Consider the following 18,404-nt stretch of genomic DNA (forward strand, 5'->3'; position numbering starts at 1 on the left):
GGGAGCAGCTGTGAATGCGATGAATCGCTCCTGATGCAGACACAGCAGTTCGTGCAGGGGAGAGCACAGCCTCCCTCTTCTCTCTGACAGCTCTTAGGCCGGGCAGGTGCAGGGGTGGGTGCCAGTGCTGCCCCACAGGCAGCTGAGCGGGCGCTGAAGGCAGCTCAGAGACTCGCTCCCCCTGCAAGGAGCTCCAGCGCGGCTCTGGGTGGAGGGGAGCCCTGCTGTGGGAGCAGGGGCTGCGGGGGAGCAGAGCTCTTTGGCAGGGGACAGAGGCAGCTCAGGTCAGGCCAAAGCAGAGCATGGGTCGAGGTGCCAGCGGGAGCGAAGGGACCAGTCTCCACAGGAGAGCTGGGCTGCAGGGCTGGATGGAGAGGAGACGCGAGGCGAGGACATGGCAGAGTCAGTAACATGAGCAGAAGCCAGGTCTTCCCAACGGGCCAAGGACTCGGCATGGGGGCCTGCCCATTGTGCCTTGGGAGAGCTCTTGCTCACATGTATGATTACGACTACCTTACTTAGTGGGATAGAAGATGCTGTGTGAGTGCTGGAGCAGATCCCCAGCTGTCTGACCATCGGGCTTCTCTAGCATCCAACCCCCCGCCCTGGTGCATCTTGTATTCCAGTAAATAGGGTGACACACAGTGTTGCTTTGGGAAGGATGGACAATATGATGCACTGATGAGGACTAAGATACTCCAGACAGAGAATACCTCCTGCTTGTGCCTGGGGGTTGTTTCGTGCTCCGGCTGGCAGCAAAGAGAGGGTTAAAAGTAACCAGCAGGGTCAGTTGAGGGAACTTGTCACAAACATCACAGTTAAGCTGATGGACTGGTAGGGCACAGAAAGATGGGACCCCCCCTCCCCTCACATTGTGGGGCTGAAATGGGCTGGGGTGTCTCTGGGCCAAGCCTGGGGGACAGGGGTAGGGAGTGGATGGGCTGCGCCTAGGGAGTGGTGGGCACGAGTGGGCACTGGTGTGCCTGTCCTGTCCCCATCCCAATCCCTGTCCTGGAGCAGGGCTGCTCCTCCCAGGTCCAGCCCCGCCTGGGGATGGGCCTTGGGACCACCTGGAGGGTGCTGGGGAATCAGAGTTGAGCCACACCCCTGTGACAGCCCCACTTCCACCGGTGAGGCCAAGAGCCATGTCCCAGGGTCCCACCAGCCTGGGGCACATCTGGCAGAGAAAGGGCTGCAGGCGACCGTACCCTCAGGTGACCCTTCCTGCCTGCAGCCCAGCCCTGCTGCCCATGCCCGGTCCCCTGCTTGCTCTCTCCAGGTGTGAGCCAGCCTACACATCCACCTCTGCCTTCCTCTGCCCGCCTCGTCTGTACCTTCAGCTCCTTGATTTTCGTCGGGGTGGTCACCTCCTCATCCTCTATCTCGGACCGTCTCCTGCTGCCAAACTCACCATCCTCATCCTGCTTCTCACCCTCAGCGTCGTGGTTCTCGCTGACGGAGGCTGGGCGCGAGAACTCTGCCCATGGGGGAGAGCCTGGGTCACCCCAGCCCTGCCACTCCCAACCCCCCAACCCTCATCTCCTGCCCCCCACCCTGTCTGTGCAGACCTGGGGAGAGAGGAACCCTGAACACGCTGCAGCAGGGACAGCTGCTCCCAGGGGACCCAAGGCACAGGGAGCCAGGGGGAGCCTCATCCCCAGTCCGCCTGACCCAGCCCTGCCACATCCCCCTGCCCACGCACAGTCTGAGCTATCACTTGAGGTGGAGACAGACCCTCTGCCACGGGGACGTGGGTGGGGACAGCCTCTGGAAGGAAGCCTGACGGCTGCTGTAACCCTGCCAAATGAGCCAAACAGCTTGCAGAGATGAGCCGAACAGCATCCCCTTGCACCCGCCAGCAGACCAATCTCCCCCCCTCTCCCCAATTTGGGGCATACCTCCGTCAAGGCTGCGAGACATGGTGTACCGTTTGCTGGAGGAGCGCTCAAAGAAGGGAGCCGGGCGGTCGATGAGGGCGCTGGCCTGCCGTGTCTGCGCCTGCGTCCGCCCGCTGTAGCGAAACTTGGAGCCCATCACCAGGAAGCCCTTGGGCGGTGGCTCTGGGGACACCAGCCTAGGGGTGAGAGAGATGGAGTGCCACCAGTGAGCCTCAGCCGTGTCCCCTGGCACTGCCTCCCACATGTACGCACTGCAACAGATGCAGGAGCGTGTCCTCCTCCGAGAAGGAAGGCCTGAAGAAGGTCTAGAGAAGGTCTACTCACCTGAAGAAGGTGTGATGCTCTATGCAGACCTTCCAGAGACGCTTGGCAGAGCGGTGGTTGGGCAGCTTGAAGCCAATGGTGCTCTCAAACTGTTCGTACTTGGGGGAGACAGAAACATGCTGTTACAGGCACATCCTGCCCTGGAGGACGTGATGGGATGCAACCTGCTTTGCCAAGGTCCTCAGGTTCCCCCAGCAGGAGCCATGACCATGCAAAAAAAATTCTTCAAAGCAGTGCTGGAAAGGTCTGTGTCCAGCACCACTGGGTGGTGGGATCACACCCCCACACTTTTGGCCTAAACACTTTCCTCAACTGTAAATGGCTTTTCAGTGCAAGATAAATTCCCTCGAGAAACAAAAACCTTTCACAGCTCATTTTTAGTTGCACTGTCCTTGCCCTCCTGCCTGCTGGAAGATGTGGGTGGAAATGCGTTCTCCCATCAGTGCACATAAAAGTGAAAAGAGAGAAAATAAAGTTGGAAAACGAACAAAAAAGACTCCTTTTTTTTGTGAAGCATGGAAGACACATCAAAAATGGCCCTCAACCCCGCTTCCTGGGTGACAGCCCTACGCCAGCAGAGTCACAGCATCTGACTGGTGTGAAAAGGAGTCTGGGGTGTCCCCAGCCTGCTGTAGTCACATTGCCAGTTAGAAAATGAGAGCACAGACATGAACACATTTTCGGGAAGCCTCCATATGCATCAGGAGACATGCTCATTAACTCTGGACCCTCGGGGCAGAAGCTGGAGCGAGGCAGCACCTCCCCGCCAGCGAGCCCCAGTCCAGCAGGGCAGGCACCCTGCCATGCCCTGGGGCCACGCTGGTGCATGGCACCCACCTCACCCGGGCGAATCTTGATGTAGAAGTTGCTCCTCTTATAGGAAATTTTGAGGATCTTGGGCCAGGCAAAGCGGTTGATCCTCAGCCGGTCCCTGTAGATGAGGAGGCCATTGGCGCAGACACCCAGCATGATGTCGATACCCTCTGAGTCCTGGAGGAGGCAAGAGGGACAAGAAGGTACTGCTCAGCTGCCCAGTAAGAACCTGCCCGGCCAGCAGTGCCATGCTCCCTCCTGCTCAGTGCTCTGCCACGGGGCACTGGCTGACAGGGACATCACTGAATCACAGAGCGGCTGAGGTTGCATCTCTGGAGGTCCTCTGGTCCAACAAGGGCCACCTAGAGCCAGCTGGGCAGGGAGGGTGTGCAGGCAGCAGGGGGCCGCACTGGCCATCGCTCTGGCAGCCCCACGGCTCCATACCTTGGCATGGTGCAGGTCTACCCCATACATAGAGAGCTTCTTGGCATTCTCCAGGAAGTGGATCTCCGCTTCTCCGGGGGTCATTCCCCTGCAGAGAGACAGAGAGGGGGGCACATGGAGAGGTGCCGCAGTGGGCATGGGCCAGCTGTCTGGCGCCTTCTTCGTCAGCAGCCCGTCCTCTCCTGGGGCTCACCGGTAGGTCTTGTGCAACTCCATGATGCGCTCCTCCAGTTCGCGCGTCTGGTTGGGGGCGAAGCGGAGCTCGCTGACGTAGTTGCCCACATGCTCCTCAGCATCATAGTCACCCAGCTCAGCCTGCACAGCGTAGGAGCCCAGCAGGGCATGTGTGACAAAGGAGCATGGCAGGCGCCCCGTGATGATGTCTGCACGGAGCTGCAGGCACAGGTAGTATCTGCAGGAGGGGGCAGAGGGTGAGAGCAGGGCAGAGGCCTGTGCCCCCCGGAGCAGGCTGAGGCTCCCTGGGAGTGTGCACCCCATCTTGCACTGATCTCCGCAGGGACTGCCACCTCCCATGGCCACCTTCCTGGCCCCGCTCTGCATGATTTAGACACGTCACATGCAGCAGGAGGGCAGTGAACCCCCAGACAACCCCCAGCTGCCCATGTCATGCCTGAGCCCTGCCCCTCCACACACTCCCAGATGGTCCCATGAGGGGGTCCTCACCTTGTGATGTCCTCCGTGAGCTGGGCAGGGTCTGGAGGGTAAAACTTCACAGTGAAGGCAAAGTTCCAGGGCCCGCCTAGGGAAAGGAGAGAGCAGCAAGGGCAGCACACACGCCAGCTGCACGCAGGTGTGCATGAGGGTGTACACTGAGGGGTACAGGTGTACACTGAGGGTCACACGACTCCCCCAAGCCCAGCACAAGGCAAAGACAAGGGGGGTCCAGAAGCTGCCAAGAGAACAGCCATTGAGACAGCAGCACGACTCGGGGAGAGAAAAGCATCACAACATCAGGAGCCATCAGCTCAGTGTGACTACCAGTGTTACAACAAAAGCTTCACATGTACCAGAAGGAGACACCTTGGGCAGCATAGCTTCTGCTGCCCCAGCAAAGCAACATCACGGGCAAAGCCATCTGAGGACCTTTCCCAGAAAGTCCCCTATCCCTGTCCTCGCTGTTCAGGGCAGGTAGTGATGGTGCCCAGACAGGCACCAGGTCTCAGTCAGCTCTCTTGTGGCACAGACAGTGTCCTTAGCCCCCCCCACCTCTCAGGTTTAAGAGGAGAGGGGGTAACAGGCAGCCAAACAAATAGAATCCCTGTCCTCAGGCCAGGTGCCAAAGGTCCCCTCCAGGGCAGGTGGGGAGGGGACCTGCTGGAGGACAGCCACAGCTGAGCCATCCAGAAGCTCCAGGAGACACACCAGGGCTGGGAAGGATGGACCTTGCCTGGGCACTTACTGCGGATCTGCTTCTTGATCTCCTTGGAGGGGTCCAGCCAGTTCTGCAATGAGGAGACAGCAAGTCAGGGAGGTTCCCCCTCCACGAAGGGGACAGCTGCAGAGGGACCCCCCATGCTCACCTTCTGGCTGTCTGAGTCGCAGAAGGTGAGGCCAAAGTAGTCCTTCTCCAGGAGGTTGAGGTGCTCACACACCAGGTCAAAGAGGACCTGGCCTCGAGCATGCTTCTGTGGGGGAGACACAGAGAGGCTGATGGTCGGCTCCCCTGTGTTCCTGGGGACATGGCAGGCACAGGCAGGGAGCACTGGGGAGGATCAGGGCAGCCCTGGCCTTCAGGCAACCACCAAAAGGTGCTGGGCTGCCTTTGAGCACAGCCCTCTCACTCAGCAGCACAGCTTTGGGGACACCCAGGTGGCCCCAGGGCTGCGGGGACAGGGTACAGTTGAGCCGAGCCAGTGTGGTTCAGGCAGCAGGTCCCATGGGCCAGAGGTACCCAGTGCTCACCTGGCTCATCCCCCATCACACCAGGAAGCAGTGATGCCAAACCAGAGAAAAGTCCAGCCAGCCCAGGCACCTCCAGCCCAGAGCAGCAACCTGGGACAAATGAGCTCCAGAGCTCACAGTGGCCGCTGCTGCCCGTGGGACAAGCTCCTTCCCAACACCCTCCCTGCTGGTGGATGTGGCAGCTGGGTCTGGAAGCACAGCATGACAAATGAGAGCCACAAAAAGCCCAAGCCACGTGCAGGGATGGAGAACTGCCTCATTATCTGGTCCTTTGAGTGCCCCTGAATTTCCCTTCGTGACTGGTGGCAGCGAGGCCCGGGCTCACCCATGGCGATGGAAGAACAACCCCTCCCATTTGTGTTTTGCTGCTATTTACAGCCTTGCTGCCTGGCAGCTCCCATCTCCCTTCTCCATGGCATCCATTTACCGGTGCAACCTCCCCACGGCAGCCCAGGACACCAAGCGGCACAGCCCCGGCACCTTGCTGCCTCCAGCTGCAACCCTGGGCTACTGCTGCCCTGCGGAGCTTTCCCAGCAGCTGCAGTCACTCTTCCTGGGTCTCCTCCCTCCTACCGACCCAGGTTTTGAAGGCACCTGCCACAGTGTCCCACTGAACAGTTGGACTCCCTTTTTTGATTTTTACTGAATTAAGCTTTAATTAAGTATGCAGGCAAGGAACAACTATTCCTACGGGGCCTGTGAGAAAGAAAGAAAAAATGTAGCACCAGACTTTCTACACTAAACCCTCCACCCTATGCCCCAGGTGGCTTTTTTAGAGAGCTGCAGCTCTCTAAAACGTCGACCCCATCCTCTGCACCACAACAGAAACCTCAACCTTACCCATGCCCAGTGAGAGGTATCGGTCTGCTGACGAAGCTGCCAGCGAGCCTGCAGCCGGATTTGTGCCTGCAGCCAGGTTTATGCCCACAGCCGGGTTTGTGCCTGCATGCTGGGTTTATGCCCACAGCCGGGTTTGTGCCTGCATGCCGGGTTTATGCCCACAGACGGGTTTATGCCCACAGCCAGGTTTGTGCCCACAGACGGATTTGTGCCCCCAGCTGGGTTTGTGCCCACAGCCGGGTTTATGCCTGCATGCCAGGTTTGTGCCCACAGACGGGTTTATGCCCACAGCTGGGTTTGTGCCCGCAGATGGGTTTATGCCCGCAGCCAGGTTTGTGCCCACAGCTGGGTTTATGCCCGCAGCCGGCTTTGTGCCTGTGTGCTGGTTTTGCTTGGCCAACACTACAGGAAGAACAACCCTGCTGGGGCCTGTGCAAGCCACTCCTGTGGCCCATGAACCCCTGCAGTCCTTGGGGTTCTCTGCTCTTTTTCTTCTTTGGGAGGGCATTCATCTTTGTGACAACCCATCTTTCCACAGCTTTGTGACAAATTTTGCTTCTAAAGCGACAGTCAGGGCTGCAGGAGCATAGAGATCAAAGGTCCTGCTGCCTGTGCCATGGGCAGGGGGTCAGACCCCACCGACAGCTGCCTCGGTGTGTACACTCATCCAGGCAGCCATACTCTTTATGGTCATCAGTCCTGCACAGCCAAGACCCAGGGAGGCAGGACCTGGGGCCACCCTGCACAGACAGCTCTGAGCTGATGCCAACAAAAACCCATCTGCCCACTCACCAGCAGCAAGTGTAAAGGTCACCCTGGCAAAGGCTCCAGGATTTCTGCCTTTAAACAACCTAAAAATTTGCATTTTTAAGCAAAGTTGCCAGTCCTTGAAACTGTCCCTCCCACCAGGACAATGCCAGTGCCACAGGTCAGAGCAGTGCTGCCTTCCCCAGCCTGCAGCCAGGAGACGGCAGCGAGTGCTGGGGACAGAAACAGGCACTCCGGCAAGAACTTCTCCTCCCAGCTGCCTGTGCCCCTGTAGCAGGGCCACAGGATCCTTTCACAAAAAGCAGCCTCGACTTCTGATTTCATCCTGGGTGTCCCCCAGTCTGCCCTAGAAGAGAGAGGTCCCTGTGCTGACGGTGGCTGAAGCAGCCCTGCAGCATCTCCCAGCTCCAAGGCAGCCACTGGCAGGCACCAGTCCCCTCTGCACTCCCCTGCAGTGACAGCTCCCTGGCGCACACCCACGTGCACCCGTGCACACCCGCGCCACACGCTTGTGACGCTGCACGAATAGCAGGTGGCCCACACCCCCAGAGCAGGGTGCAGAACCACCCTGCCTGCACACAGGAGGATGCAGCTACAAGGATGTGGACGTGTATCACCCTATGTACAAATGCGCACACACACCTCGCTGCCAGGCTCTGATGCCTCCCCATACAGTCCCTGGCCCGATGGCTTTATGGGGAGGGACAGCAAGGGATGAGAAGATGAACACAGAGAGGGTGGATGCAAACCTGCCCGGGGAAGCCGAGAGGCTCCACGTGTGTCAGCCTCTTCACACCAACATGTGCACACAAATCCTGCGCCTTAGCACACGGGACACCTGCGCTCCTGAGGTGTTGGCAGACAGGCTGGCACATGGATGTGTCATGTACACATTGTGAGGCAGCTCTATCCCCCATGCATGAAGCTTCTGCTTTTTAGGCACTGTTTTCTACTGTGAGTAGCTGCCAAATTTGGATTCCCTGGGCTGAAATTCCATGAGAGGGTCTGTCTTTCCAGGTTTTTTCCTTATTTTGAAATTTCAACTTAAATGTCTATTTCTCTGGATCCTTTTCCCTAGGAGGGAGATACAACAAAGCTGTCCTTGGAAGAGCCCTGACATCGAGGACTTGCTGGGCTGGGCAGGGTCTCCGGGCTGGGACACATCCCCTCCTTGGTGCCAGCACAGCCCCCTGAAGCTGGGACTCACCTCCACCTCACATTCGTACTCAGAAGCATCAAGCAGGGTCACTCTGCAGAGAGCACTCTTCACTTTCTTGGTGGTTTTCTGGGGTGACTTCTGGGTCTTGCTGGGGGTTGTTTTGTCAGAGAGCCCGTCCGTCTCACTGTAGTCCTTCTCCTCCATCTCTGTGCCCTGGAGCGAGGAGACACACAGGATCAGCGGGCACCACTGCCAGGACGGATAGACAGACAGCTGGAAAAAGCCCTCCAACAGCAGGCAGAAGAGGGAAGCTGATGGAGAAAAGGCTGATGACCACTTGGGAGTTCATAGTCAAGCCCAGCTGCTCCACCCCACACCACTGGCACAACCAGGGTCCCTGGAAAATGGATGCCTTGTGAGCCTGAGGTCAGTTCAGCACCCACAACCTCCCTGGTCAGGCAGGGTCAGGGCAGAACGGTGCTGGCCCGCAGCAGCACAGCTTCCGGGCTGCTCCAAGGCTCACACTGGGGTATAGCCACTGCTCCCAGCCCTGCCAGGAGTACCCCAGCCCTGGAACACAGGGACACCTGCTTCCTCCCCGGGCCCTGGCCAGCAGCCATGGCAGTGCTGTTTCCAGCACAGTTGACACTTCAGGCTGCCGGACTGTTCCTTCTGTCTGTCCTGCCCACAAGGACCGCAGGCCGCTGGGCGGCAACCGGCAGAGCCCATCGCTGCCCTGGTTGCAGGGGGCTCCGCTCCAGGATGTTCCCCCAGAGCTGCCCACCTCGCCAGGCTCCCTGCAGCTCCCATGCTGCAGCAAGGACACAGCAATGGGCAGCAGAGAGCAGTGGCAAGTCCCCAGCTGTGCCTTCCTCTCTGCCACGTCTCACGACACTCAGCCATCACCAACTCACCGGCTCCGTATTTCGGGCATCGGACTGTGCCCCAGCCTTCTGGTTGGCCTCAGCGTCCCGGCCGGCGGGGCTGGCAGCTGCGGCGGTGGGACCGTGTGCGGCCGCCTCCAGCTGCTGCTGCGGAGCCTCCTCCTGCGCGTTCTTCACCTCCGAACCAGGGCCTGTCTCCGTCGTCATGGCCGCTGGTCACCTTGCTCTACGACATACAAGAAGAGACAGGTGTCACCCAAGCATACGAGGATGGAGGACGCCAGCCGGGCAGCCAGGGATGCCCCAGCTGCATGGGCCAGTGTGGGACCTGCTGGTCTCTGCCCCACTGCCTGCATATGCAGATCTGCTGCCAGATACACAGCTCCCTGGCCACACCAGGGAGTGGCTTTGCAAAGGGCCAGTGGCACAGATTGTCAGGATTTCATACCAGTTGAACCAGATAAGAACCAGCAGTGGGGAGGGACAGCAGTGGCAGGGACCCAGTGGAGTCAGGGCACTGCACTCAGAGCAGGGAGCAGCGCTGGTCACAGCCCCCTGAGCACCGGGGCCCTTGGTACCTTCACTAGTATTTTTTATGAGTGGAAGGGTTTATTCTGGCAGGATAAACCAAGCTGTGAGTCGGGTCAAAGGCTGCACTGACAGGAAATTGCAAACATGGACAACTGTACATATTGCATCCGGGATGGCTTTTTTTCCCCTCTCTGGATGTCCCAGCAGCAGCAGCACACTGGGTTCCCACAGCTGGTGCAGCTGGACCCTGCGCAGCAGCAGAACAAAACCTGCCTCCAGCTCCAGCTGCCTGTCCTGTGCAAGGTGCAAAAACAAACCTTGGGTTCAGAACAGGGGAGGGGAAGGCACTCTCTGTGCCGGGCTGCTCAGTAACATGCTTTGCAACCTTTCTGGTTTTGAAACCTTTATGCTAATGCTGTGTGGGGCTGGCAGGGCTCCTGGGACGGTCCACACACACACAGGTCATTGAGCAGCGTTTGTGACTGTCACCCACCCACCACTCGGGCTGCTCAGGCCCACCACTGGGCTCCCGTTGCACGGGATCAGCTGGGATCGCTGGTGCCAGAGCATCTGAGGGCTGCGGCTGGATGAGCTGGCCCTGTTGACAGCATCTGCCCACGGTTGCAACACCCACCTTGCTCACACAGAAGCCACATAAGCAGCCCTGAGTAATGCCTGCAACACCAGAAAAACTGCACTTCTACGGAGTATGGAAGCCCATACAGGATATTTCTGACCCCCATTTCTGGAATGACAGCCCACATGGCATGGGCAAGGGGCTGGATTCTCCCTGAGCTGCCAAACTGCTTTGCCGCAGCCCTGGCACCACTAATGAAGGTTTGAGGTCACAGCACAGCTCCAGGCCATGGACCTGACCTGGCTACCCTGGGGCTAGAGGAGTTGCTTGGTGACATCCCACCACCATCACCTCCTGTAAGTCCCAGCTACCTAAAGACAGATATGGGAGAGCAAGAGCCCCATCAGGACCGTGACCTAAGGGAGGCAGGGAAAGTCCACTTTTAGAACGACAGAATTATTTGGGTTGGAAGGGACCTTCAAAGACCACCTAGTCCAAGTCTTACTCAATCAGGTTGCACAAAGCCCCATCCAACCTGACCTTGAACATTTCCAGGGATGAGATATCCACAGCTCCTCTGGGTAAACTGGATCACTGTCTCACTATCTTTATCACAAAACATTTCTTCCTTATGTCCAGCCTAACCCCACCCTCTTTCGGTTTAAAACCATTGCCCCTGATCTGGTCACTACAGGCCTTAGTAAAAAGTCTTTCTCCACCTTTCTTATGGGCCCCCTTTAAGTCTGGAAAGGCCGCACTAAGGTCCCCCTGGAGCTTCTCTTCTCCAGCTGCACACCCCAGCTCTCCCAGCCTGTCCCCCAGCAGAGCTGTTCCAGCCTCGCATCATTCCTGTGGCTCCTCTGGCCCCTCTGCAGCAGGTCCATGTGTGTCCCGTGCTGAGGAGCCAGAGCTGGACCAGCACTGCAGGGGGGTCTCACAGAGCGGGGCAGAGGGGCAGGATCCCCCCAAACCTGCTGCCCACGAGGCTGGGGATGCTGCCCAGGATACAATTCACCTTCTGGGCTGCAAATGCACATTGCCAGCTCATGTCCAGATTTTCATCCACCGGTGTCCCCAAGCCTTTCTCTGCAGGGCTGCTCCTAACACATCCATCCCCGGGTCTTTGCTGGTACTGCCCCAACCCAGGTGCAGGACCTTGCACTTGCCCTTTTTGAACCTCATGAGGTTCACATGGACTCATTCCTCCAGCCTGACAAGGTCTCTTGCTGGATCCTGTCCCTCTGGCATGTCAACTGCACCACTTGGCTGAGTGTCATCTGCAAACCTGCTGACTTCCTTTTACAAAGAAAACGTATCTCACACCACAGCTCATGTCCCACCTATGCCGGTGTCCTCAGTGCAACAGGGAGATGTGAAACCTTACCCAGAAAAACTGCCAAAACTGGATCCCAGGGGTGGGAGGGGACAGAGAGGAGACAAGAGAAGGAACGGATAGAGAAGACAGAGCGAGTCTGCCCGCTGAGCCTCCCGCAGCCGGGCTCAGCCTGCCCGGATCAGCCCCCGCCCCGGCCCGTGGGCTGTGCAAGCGCCATGTGGTCACCGCAGAGGGACTTGGTTCACGCCAAAAGAGCCAGGATTTCACACCCTGCCCCAGGACTATGCTCTCCTGGCCAGAACAGGCAGGACAACTTCTCCCAGCAGACCCCGGCACTCAGGGGAGGGCACGAGAAGATTTCAAAGGTCACCAGCGGTTTATTTTTTCCACAGCGGAAACAGGGCTGCTGCTTTTCCACTGCAAATTCAAGCGATTGCATACTCCCAGCTCCAGACCCTGTGCGGATCTTTCCCAACCACTTCCGTTTGGTTCTCAGTGTGTGAATTTTTTCTCTAAAATCTGAAATCTCTAAAATGACAGCTGTCACTTTGGGGCAAAAACAAACTGAGGTTTTCACTCTAGGTTTCTAAACTGTCTTCCAAACTCTCTTTTCCCTGCACAAAGCAGCACTGATCCCTGACAAAATTATGGGGATTATTTAAGGATGGCAGGCTAGGCATTAATCCCATCTCTCCCAGCCAGCTCTACTCTTGCATATTAAGCTCCAGGTCAAACCTTGTGATGACGGGCAAGGAGCCTGATCCAGGGACCCTAACTTCCAGCTGAAACAGGTGAGAGCTGACACAGGAGTGCCGTGGTGGCAGAGCCCCAGCAAAGGGGTCTGACGAGCCCCCAGGGGCCATCTCTCTGCTCCTGTCGTGGCCTGGCTTCTCCTGCCACTCTGTTTTGGGATCGCAGCCAGTGCCCCCTTTCCCTGCGCCCAGTATGACCCAGCCCCACTGCACACTCTCTCTCCTGCCCCAGCACCGCTGGTCCCCACACCTCAGCAGGGAGACAGGGCTCAGCACGGGCACAGAGAAAATCTGAGCATCGATGCGCCCTGTCCCAGCAAGGGCCCATTGAGCCCATCCCTTAGTTATTGCTCCTGCCCCAGCAGCATAGAACACGGAGGAGGAGGAACAAGCCTCTCCATGCTCCCAGGGCAGGACAGGCTTGGGGAGGAGCAGGAACCCCCGGGTCTCTTGGCTTGAAGCCGTACTGGGAAGGCTCCAGTCTCCCACGTGTAAATTCAAACTCACTGCCAGGGTAAAAAGGGTCCAGGAGATGCCTGGAATGAGATGGGGCTGGCAAGGAAGCCAGTGATGCCAGGGGTACAGCACCACTGCAGATGAGCACTGCAGATGCACACAGTCAGTGCAGGCGGGGGGCCGCGCTGGCACCGCCATGCTCCCAGGCACAGCCACAACAGCCACATCCAGGAGCTAGTGGGGCGTTGGTGCCACGTCCATACGGGCAGTGCTGCTACCTGGGCTTCTCTGCTCACAGTGGGGCTGAGCAGAGGCAGGAGCATGGGGCAGCGCTCCCCCAGAGCTGCTCACAGCAGCATGTGCAGCGGGGACGGAGTGCTCAGGGCTGGCTGGGCACCCAGGGTCAGCCTGAGCCTGGCAGCACCCAGCCCCTGGGCACGGTGGCACCCAGCGCCCGGGGCTCAGGCCAGCAGTGCAATGCTGACACCCTCCACCGCAGCCTGGTCATCTGCACCCAGGGCTGCTGCAGGCCCAGCCCTGGGACAAGGCCACCGAGGCCAGCGTGATCGCCCACACCCCAACCATTCCCTCTGCCAGGCTGGGGGTGCTCAGTGCCCTGGGCGGACCCACAGCACCCCGCAGGGACCGGGGCAGCACTCACAGGGAAGCAGCCAGCACCACCTGTTTCAGCTCTGGCAGTGGGGTTGGACTGGATGATCTTTCAAGGTCCCTTCCAATCCCTGACATTCTGGGATTCTGTGATCGCCCCCAGGACTAGATTTTCCTGTGGCCTTTCCTCCAGCACTCAAGAGGTTCCAAAGCAAGATGACGTTTATTATGGGAGCATCTCTGTGCCTTAAGCAGGAACTACTGCTGATTTAAAGGTGGAAAGTATACTTTTATAGAGCGAGAAAGAAGCCAGCCGTGGGGAGCACTTGCCATCACACAGCAGTTTCCAGATGCAAAACTCAGCTCCTGCTGCCCCACCTTGCAGGACAGCCCCCCCAAGACGTGAGGGCCCACGGGCTGAGAAAGGACATGGCTACATGCTACCAAAGGGACAGTTTAATGGACATATCTGCCATCACAAAGCTTTAGAAGAGGTTTAGACCACAACTGAGGCAAATTTGATCGAGATTGGTGGAAATACTGTCTCAAATAATTTCATTTGTTTCTAAATATTACCCCCAGCAGGAGCAGTACTCAAGCCTGCAGGACAGGCAGCCTACCCAGGCTGTCCCAGCCCTTCCCAGCACCCAGCCTTGCTCATGTATGCTCCCTTGGGAGCGAAGCCAGGGCCAGCGCAGCTCCGCGCCAAGGCTGGTAGCTGCCAAGGCAGCGGCTGCCAGCAGCAGGACCAGCGAGCACCATTGCCCCAGACCCTTCCTCCGTGCTGGGCACTGGCTGAACGACTTCTCCACAGCCACGGCCTCCAGTGCCACATGCTAAGCACAGCCCTGGTTTTCAGCAAGGGCTGGCTCGCTGCTGCTGCAGCTAGACCCAAAATGGGCTGGGGGACACTCTCCTCAGGGCAGACATCAGGTGAAATGGTTGGAGCTGGCTGGAACTCCAGGCTATTGAAACAGGCCTGTGAGAAGGGTGACTGTAAGGAAAGCTTTAGCAGGATCAGAGGTAGACCTGCTTGTCATGCCTATAATCCCCTCCCATCATCTCCCCGCCTGCTCCTCCTTCCCTTGGTGTTTTCCTCTTCCCCCCACTTCAAGCTGGAGTGGGGATTTCACGGCTTTCCCAGACACTCTGCCCCCGCACTTCCCCAGTACATCCCAACTCCAGCCTCCGCAGCACACCCCTCCCTTAGCTTTTACTTCCCTGCTACCTCCAAATGGTGTTATACCCGAGCATGCTTTCACCCTCCCCCTGACCATTCACTCCCTGCTGCTGGGCTGGTTTTCAAGGCTGAGCATCCCCCTTTGCTCCTGGGTTCTGCTTTGCCCTCTCGCTCCCTGCTGAGGATGCTGCCCATGCATGATGCTGCAGAAGACACAAGCAGGCGGGAGTCTGCAAAGCCCCATGCTGAGTGCCTGAACAAGTCTCCATGGGTCCTAGTGCCACTGGGGTGCACAGAGCTGGGTAACAACCAAGCGCTTCCTTCATTGTTACCGCGCTCAGCAGCTGCTGAGAGCCCCGTGGGACCGATCCTGGCAGCAAAGCCCACCCCCGCACTGCGGGACAGATGGCTGCCACGGAGACAGCCAGAGATGGGGAGCAAGCTGGGCACAGGGAGCACCCTGTGGGGGTGGCAGTGGCTGCATGACACTGGGCAGGGGGCCCAGGCACTTGCCAGCCCCCAAGAACGACGGAGGAGCTCATCAAGGCTGTGGCAACCAGCAGCTCTGCAATGGGGCTGAGCTGGCGGGGGACAGGCAGGACAAGAGCACAGGCAACATAGGCAGTGCCTTGCAGCCATCCTGGAAACATGAGACAAGTCCCAGTGGGAAGTCCTGAGTATCCTTCAGGGACACCAAAAAATGAACAAGGAAAGTGGTCCCTGAAACCTCAGTGACACGCAGCACCCGAGCCCCGCTCTCACCCAGCCCTCACCCCTGGCACTGGGGGACATGCAAATCCCCAAACCGCTCCGCAGTGCAGTGGGCAGACTGGGGAGCCCTCCTGTGTTGTTCAGCAGCAACACCAAAAAAATCACATGAGCTGCCCTGTTTAGGGTAAAGGGGGAAGATCAGAAACACAGGGTGTCCCCAGCTCCTGGAGACTGCAAACCGCTCCTCCTCACTAGGGCAGAGATCTGCACTGCCCCAAACTATTTATTCCCCCTCTGAAAAAGTGCCTCATCCCCTCCACCCGGGCTCCAGGACCCACATCCCACCCAGGCTGGTGCTCTCAGAGCACTTGCTGCCAGCTAAAGCCCAGAGCATCCTGTGGGCAGCCAGCAGCACCGCAGAGCATCCTTCTCCATGGCGGGGCCAGCCCTACCTTGGTGCCAGCTCCCCATGCCTCCAGCACCGCTCGCCGCTGCCGCCGCTCCGAGGCAGAGCTTTCTGCAGAGCCGCCTCTTCCCCAGCCCCAACGCCCCCACGCAGTGATTGATGTGCGCCGCAGCTGAGCCGGGATCTGGGCTGCCTTCCCATCCCAGCGCCAGGCTCCCCCCTCGCCGGGAGCTCTGTGCTCGCACTGCAGCCCATTGGTGTGGCGGGAGGTCCCACGTGGATGCTGGTGGCAGCCCCATCCGCCCCCTTGCCTGTAAACACCTGACTCATCCCAGGCCAGGCACAGGAGAGCTGGCGAAGGCTGCGACCCTGCCAGGATGCTGCCCCGCGCACGCACTGCTGGGGCAGGAAGGAGCTCAGCTCCTGCACTGGCTGCTCAGCAAGCAGCTGGACCCCCTATACAACTTCATCCCAAATTAATCTGGCATTTCCATGCATCACCTTTCTCCATGTCTTACACGGGTCCTAGGGCAGCAAACACTGCACCACTTCCAAAACACACTAATGTCACTAGTCATCTTGGAGATGTAGCAGGAGAAAGAGCTGAAAAGAAGCCCTTTCTTTGTCCTTGTCCACAGAAAAGTTCAGAGCGGGACACCCAGAGCGTCCCTGCCTACAGGGCACATGGCTCCTTGTCCCCTCCTTGTCCCCTGGGAGGGACAACACCACAGACCAAAGACTAGAGCTAGGTACCGCGCCTCACGTGTGCCTTGTACCCCTGTAGCACAACAGCACAAAGTGCCTGTAAAGCACAGGGACGGATCCTGCCTTCAGCGAGCACAGGCAGGGGCACCCGCAGAGCAGCTGCAGGCTGGCAGCAGGTGCTGCCCACACCCCATACCCAGGCAGCCCAGCGGTGCCCAGGCAGGGCTGGCTGAGGCTGGGCAGGCAGGCGGGCAGCTTGCAGGCAGGGGCTAGGTAATATTTACCAGGTGTAGGCAGCCTGCCAGGTGAAGCAGTGTTCAGGCAGCACTCACCGGTTTGGGCATGTGCTGCTGAAAACTCCAGAGCATGCCAAGCCATCAGGAGCCCCAAGTGAAGAAGCACAAGCCAAGCAATGATTGGTGACTTGCTGTCAGGCTCCCACTACCAGGGTGCAGGTACCCACCCATGTGGTCCAGCCACACAGAGCCTGACCACGCTGGATACACAGGGAGAAAACCCACCAGCTCAGCGCCAACTGCCCATTGGTCACCAGTATGAGTTCTCCAAATGGCACCTGTGGGTTTGGATGCCCACAGACCATCCCCACACCCATGAACATCAGCTCAGATGAACTGGCAGGGCAGGGACCAGGCCAAAGCCCTGACACCCCTCCCCACGAGCCCCCTGTGGAGCTGGGAACCACTCAGCCAGGCTGGCACTGGCCACGCCAGCAGGCAATGAGCTCAGCCTCGCACAGGGACTGCTGAGACGCTGGAGAGGGACAGCCTGGGGCAAGTCTCACTCAAGCGAAATACAAAAGCCTGTGGCAATAGAAAACCAGTCATCCCACACTTCCCAGCAATCCCCCCTCTTCCACAATCTTTGCCTGGTCTGTTTGCACCCTAAGTGGACACTCTGGCAGCACAATCCTCACAGGTTTAGCTGGGCCTGGGACCAGCCAGGCTCACAGGTTCTGTGGGTCCCGGTGGGGAGCAGCACAGACTCAGCAGCCCCATGCACAAGGGGGTCTCGGCCTGGGCAGCTTCAGTATCATCAGTGGCATTTCCAGTCTTGAACCCCCGCTTTGCTCGCACCCTGGGGGTTTGCAGCCGTGGGGTGTGAAGCCAGTGGCCACCATTTCTCATCTCTCTGCACCCATCCCACTGTGGTCAGAGCTGGCATCACCAATCTCTAAGCACCCACAACTGTAAAACCTCCTTGTCTGCCACATGAACAAGGAGGAGGAGACACTCAAAGCAAAGGGAAGAGTCAGCCCAGAGCCAAGAGCGGAGACGAAACACAGACAGGAAAAGGAGGGGCAAAGGGAGAGACAGCGGCAGACAAAGACCCCCAAGACCCAAGCCATGTCTCAGATTGGACCTGACACATGATGGGGAAGACCTAATCTACCATGTTCTGTGCAACTCCCCCAACTCAGCCAAACTCCCCTGCCCCGGGGAGCGCTGCCCAAAGCAGGAGGGAGGCAGTAGGAGCTGCTGCTGTGCCACGCCTTGTTGCTCCAGCGGAACGAGCAAGCCGGCCGGGGGGGGATACAACGACCACGGGACATCTCCCCTCCCTGATCAGCACTGAACCCCGTGAAACATCCCTGCACTGGCTCCACAGGGTAGCCTAAGGAAAACAAGAGCAGAAAGGTTCTTCCCTCCAGCCCTGACACAATGCAATGATGCACCCAGCCGGAGGTGCTTGGGCCCAGGATGTGGGGCTGGAAGGAACACACTGTGTGCCCACTGCCCACTAAGAGGGATGGAGATGCCTGTGGAAATGCTCTTCTCCCTGGCCCAAAAATCTGCAGGGTGCACAAGGCAGCAACAGCACAGCTTTCAAATGTGGTCCTGCCTTGGTCCCCATGGCATCAGTGCCTGCCCTGCACCCTGTCGAGGACCCCACTGCACTCTGCTGAACCCCATGCATGCTGCCCAGGCTAGAGGTGGCTGCTGCATGGAGCAGTTCTATCTATTATACAAGCTGATTGAAGGTTTCCTTCAATCCCAGATTTAGCCTCTGATTCAAGCATCAAAATGTTTCTGACTAATTTGGTAGAAATTAAACTTGGGATGGGGGAGG

At 58.5% G+C, this 18,404-nt stretch overlaps 1 protein-coding gene across 16 annotated transcripts in view; it reads right to left on the bottom strand.

Annotated features, from left to right (window-relative positions):
* The window catches only part of EPB41L1 (erythrocyte membrane protein band 4.1 like 1), a 71,515-nt gene that overhangs the window by 22,144 nt on the left and 30,967 nt on the right, over window positions 1-18,404 (bottom strand). For 11 of the 16 annotated variants that reach the window (XM_065032741.1, XM_065032742.1, XM_065032743.1 and 8 more), the window contains exons 3-14: window positions 9,084-9,279; window positions 8,218-8,382; window positions 5,021-5,125; window positions 4,900-4,942; window positions 4,164-4,239; window positions 3,673-3,891; window positions 3,480-3,567; window positions 3,060-3,212; window positions 2,223-2,320; window positions 1,899-2,074; window positions 1,335-1,477; window positions 714-749 (exon numbers count right to left, since the gene is read on the bottom strand). In XM_065032741.1, coding sequence (XP_064888813.1) covers window positions 714-749; window positions 1,335-1,477; window positions 1,899-2,074; window positions 2,223-2,320; window positions 3,060-3,212; window positions 3,480-3,567; window positions 3,673-3,891; window positions 4,164-4,239; window positions 4,900-4,942; window positions 5,021-5,125; window positions 8,218-8,382; window positions 9,084-9,260 — 1,479 coding nt within the window. In that variant the 5' untranslated portion in view covers window positions 9,261-9,279. Of the gene's footprint in view, window positions 1-713; window positions 750-1,334; window positions 1,478-1,898; window positions 2,075-2,222; window positions 2,321-3,059; window positions 3,213-3,479; window positions 3,568-3,672; window positions 3,892-4,163; window positions 4,240-4,899; window positions 4,943-5,020; window positions 5,126-8,217; window positions 8,383-9,083; window positions 9,280-15,657; window positions 15,811-18,404 lie in introns of those variants that run through there. The other 5 variants (XM_065032739.1, XM_065032750.1, XM_065032748.1 and 2 more) reach the window with 2 other exon arrangements.

The sequence above is a fragment of the Columba livia genome, chromosome 16 (genome assembly GCF_036013475.1).
Source record: "Columba livia isolate bColLiv1 breed racing homer chromosome 16, bColLiv1.pat.W.v2, whole genome shotgun sequence".
In the NCBI taxonomy this organism is placed as follows: domain Eukaryota; kingdom Metazoa; phylum Chordata; class Aves; order Columbiformes; family Columbidae; genus Columba; species Columba livia.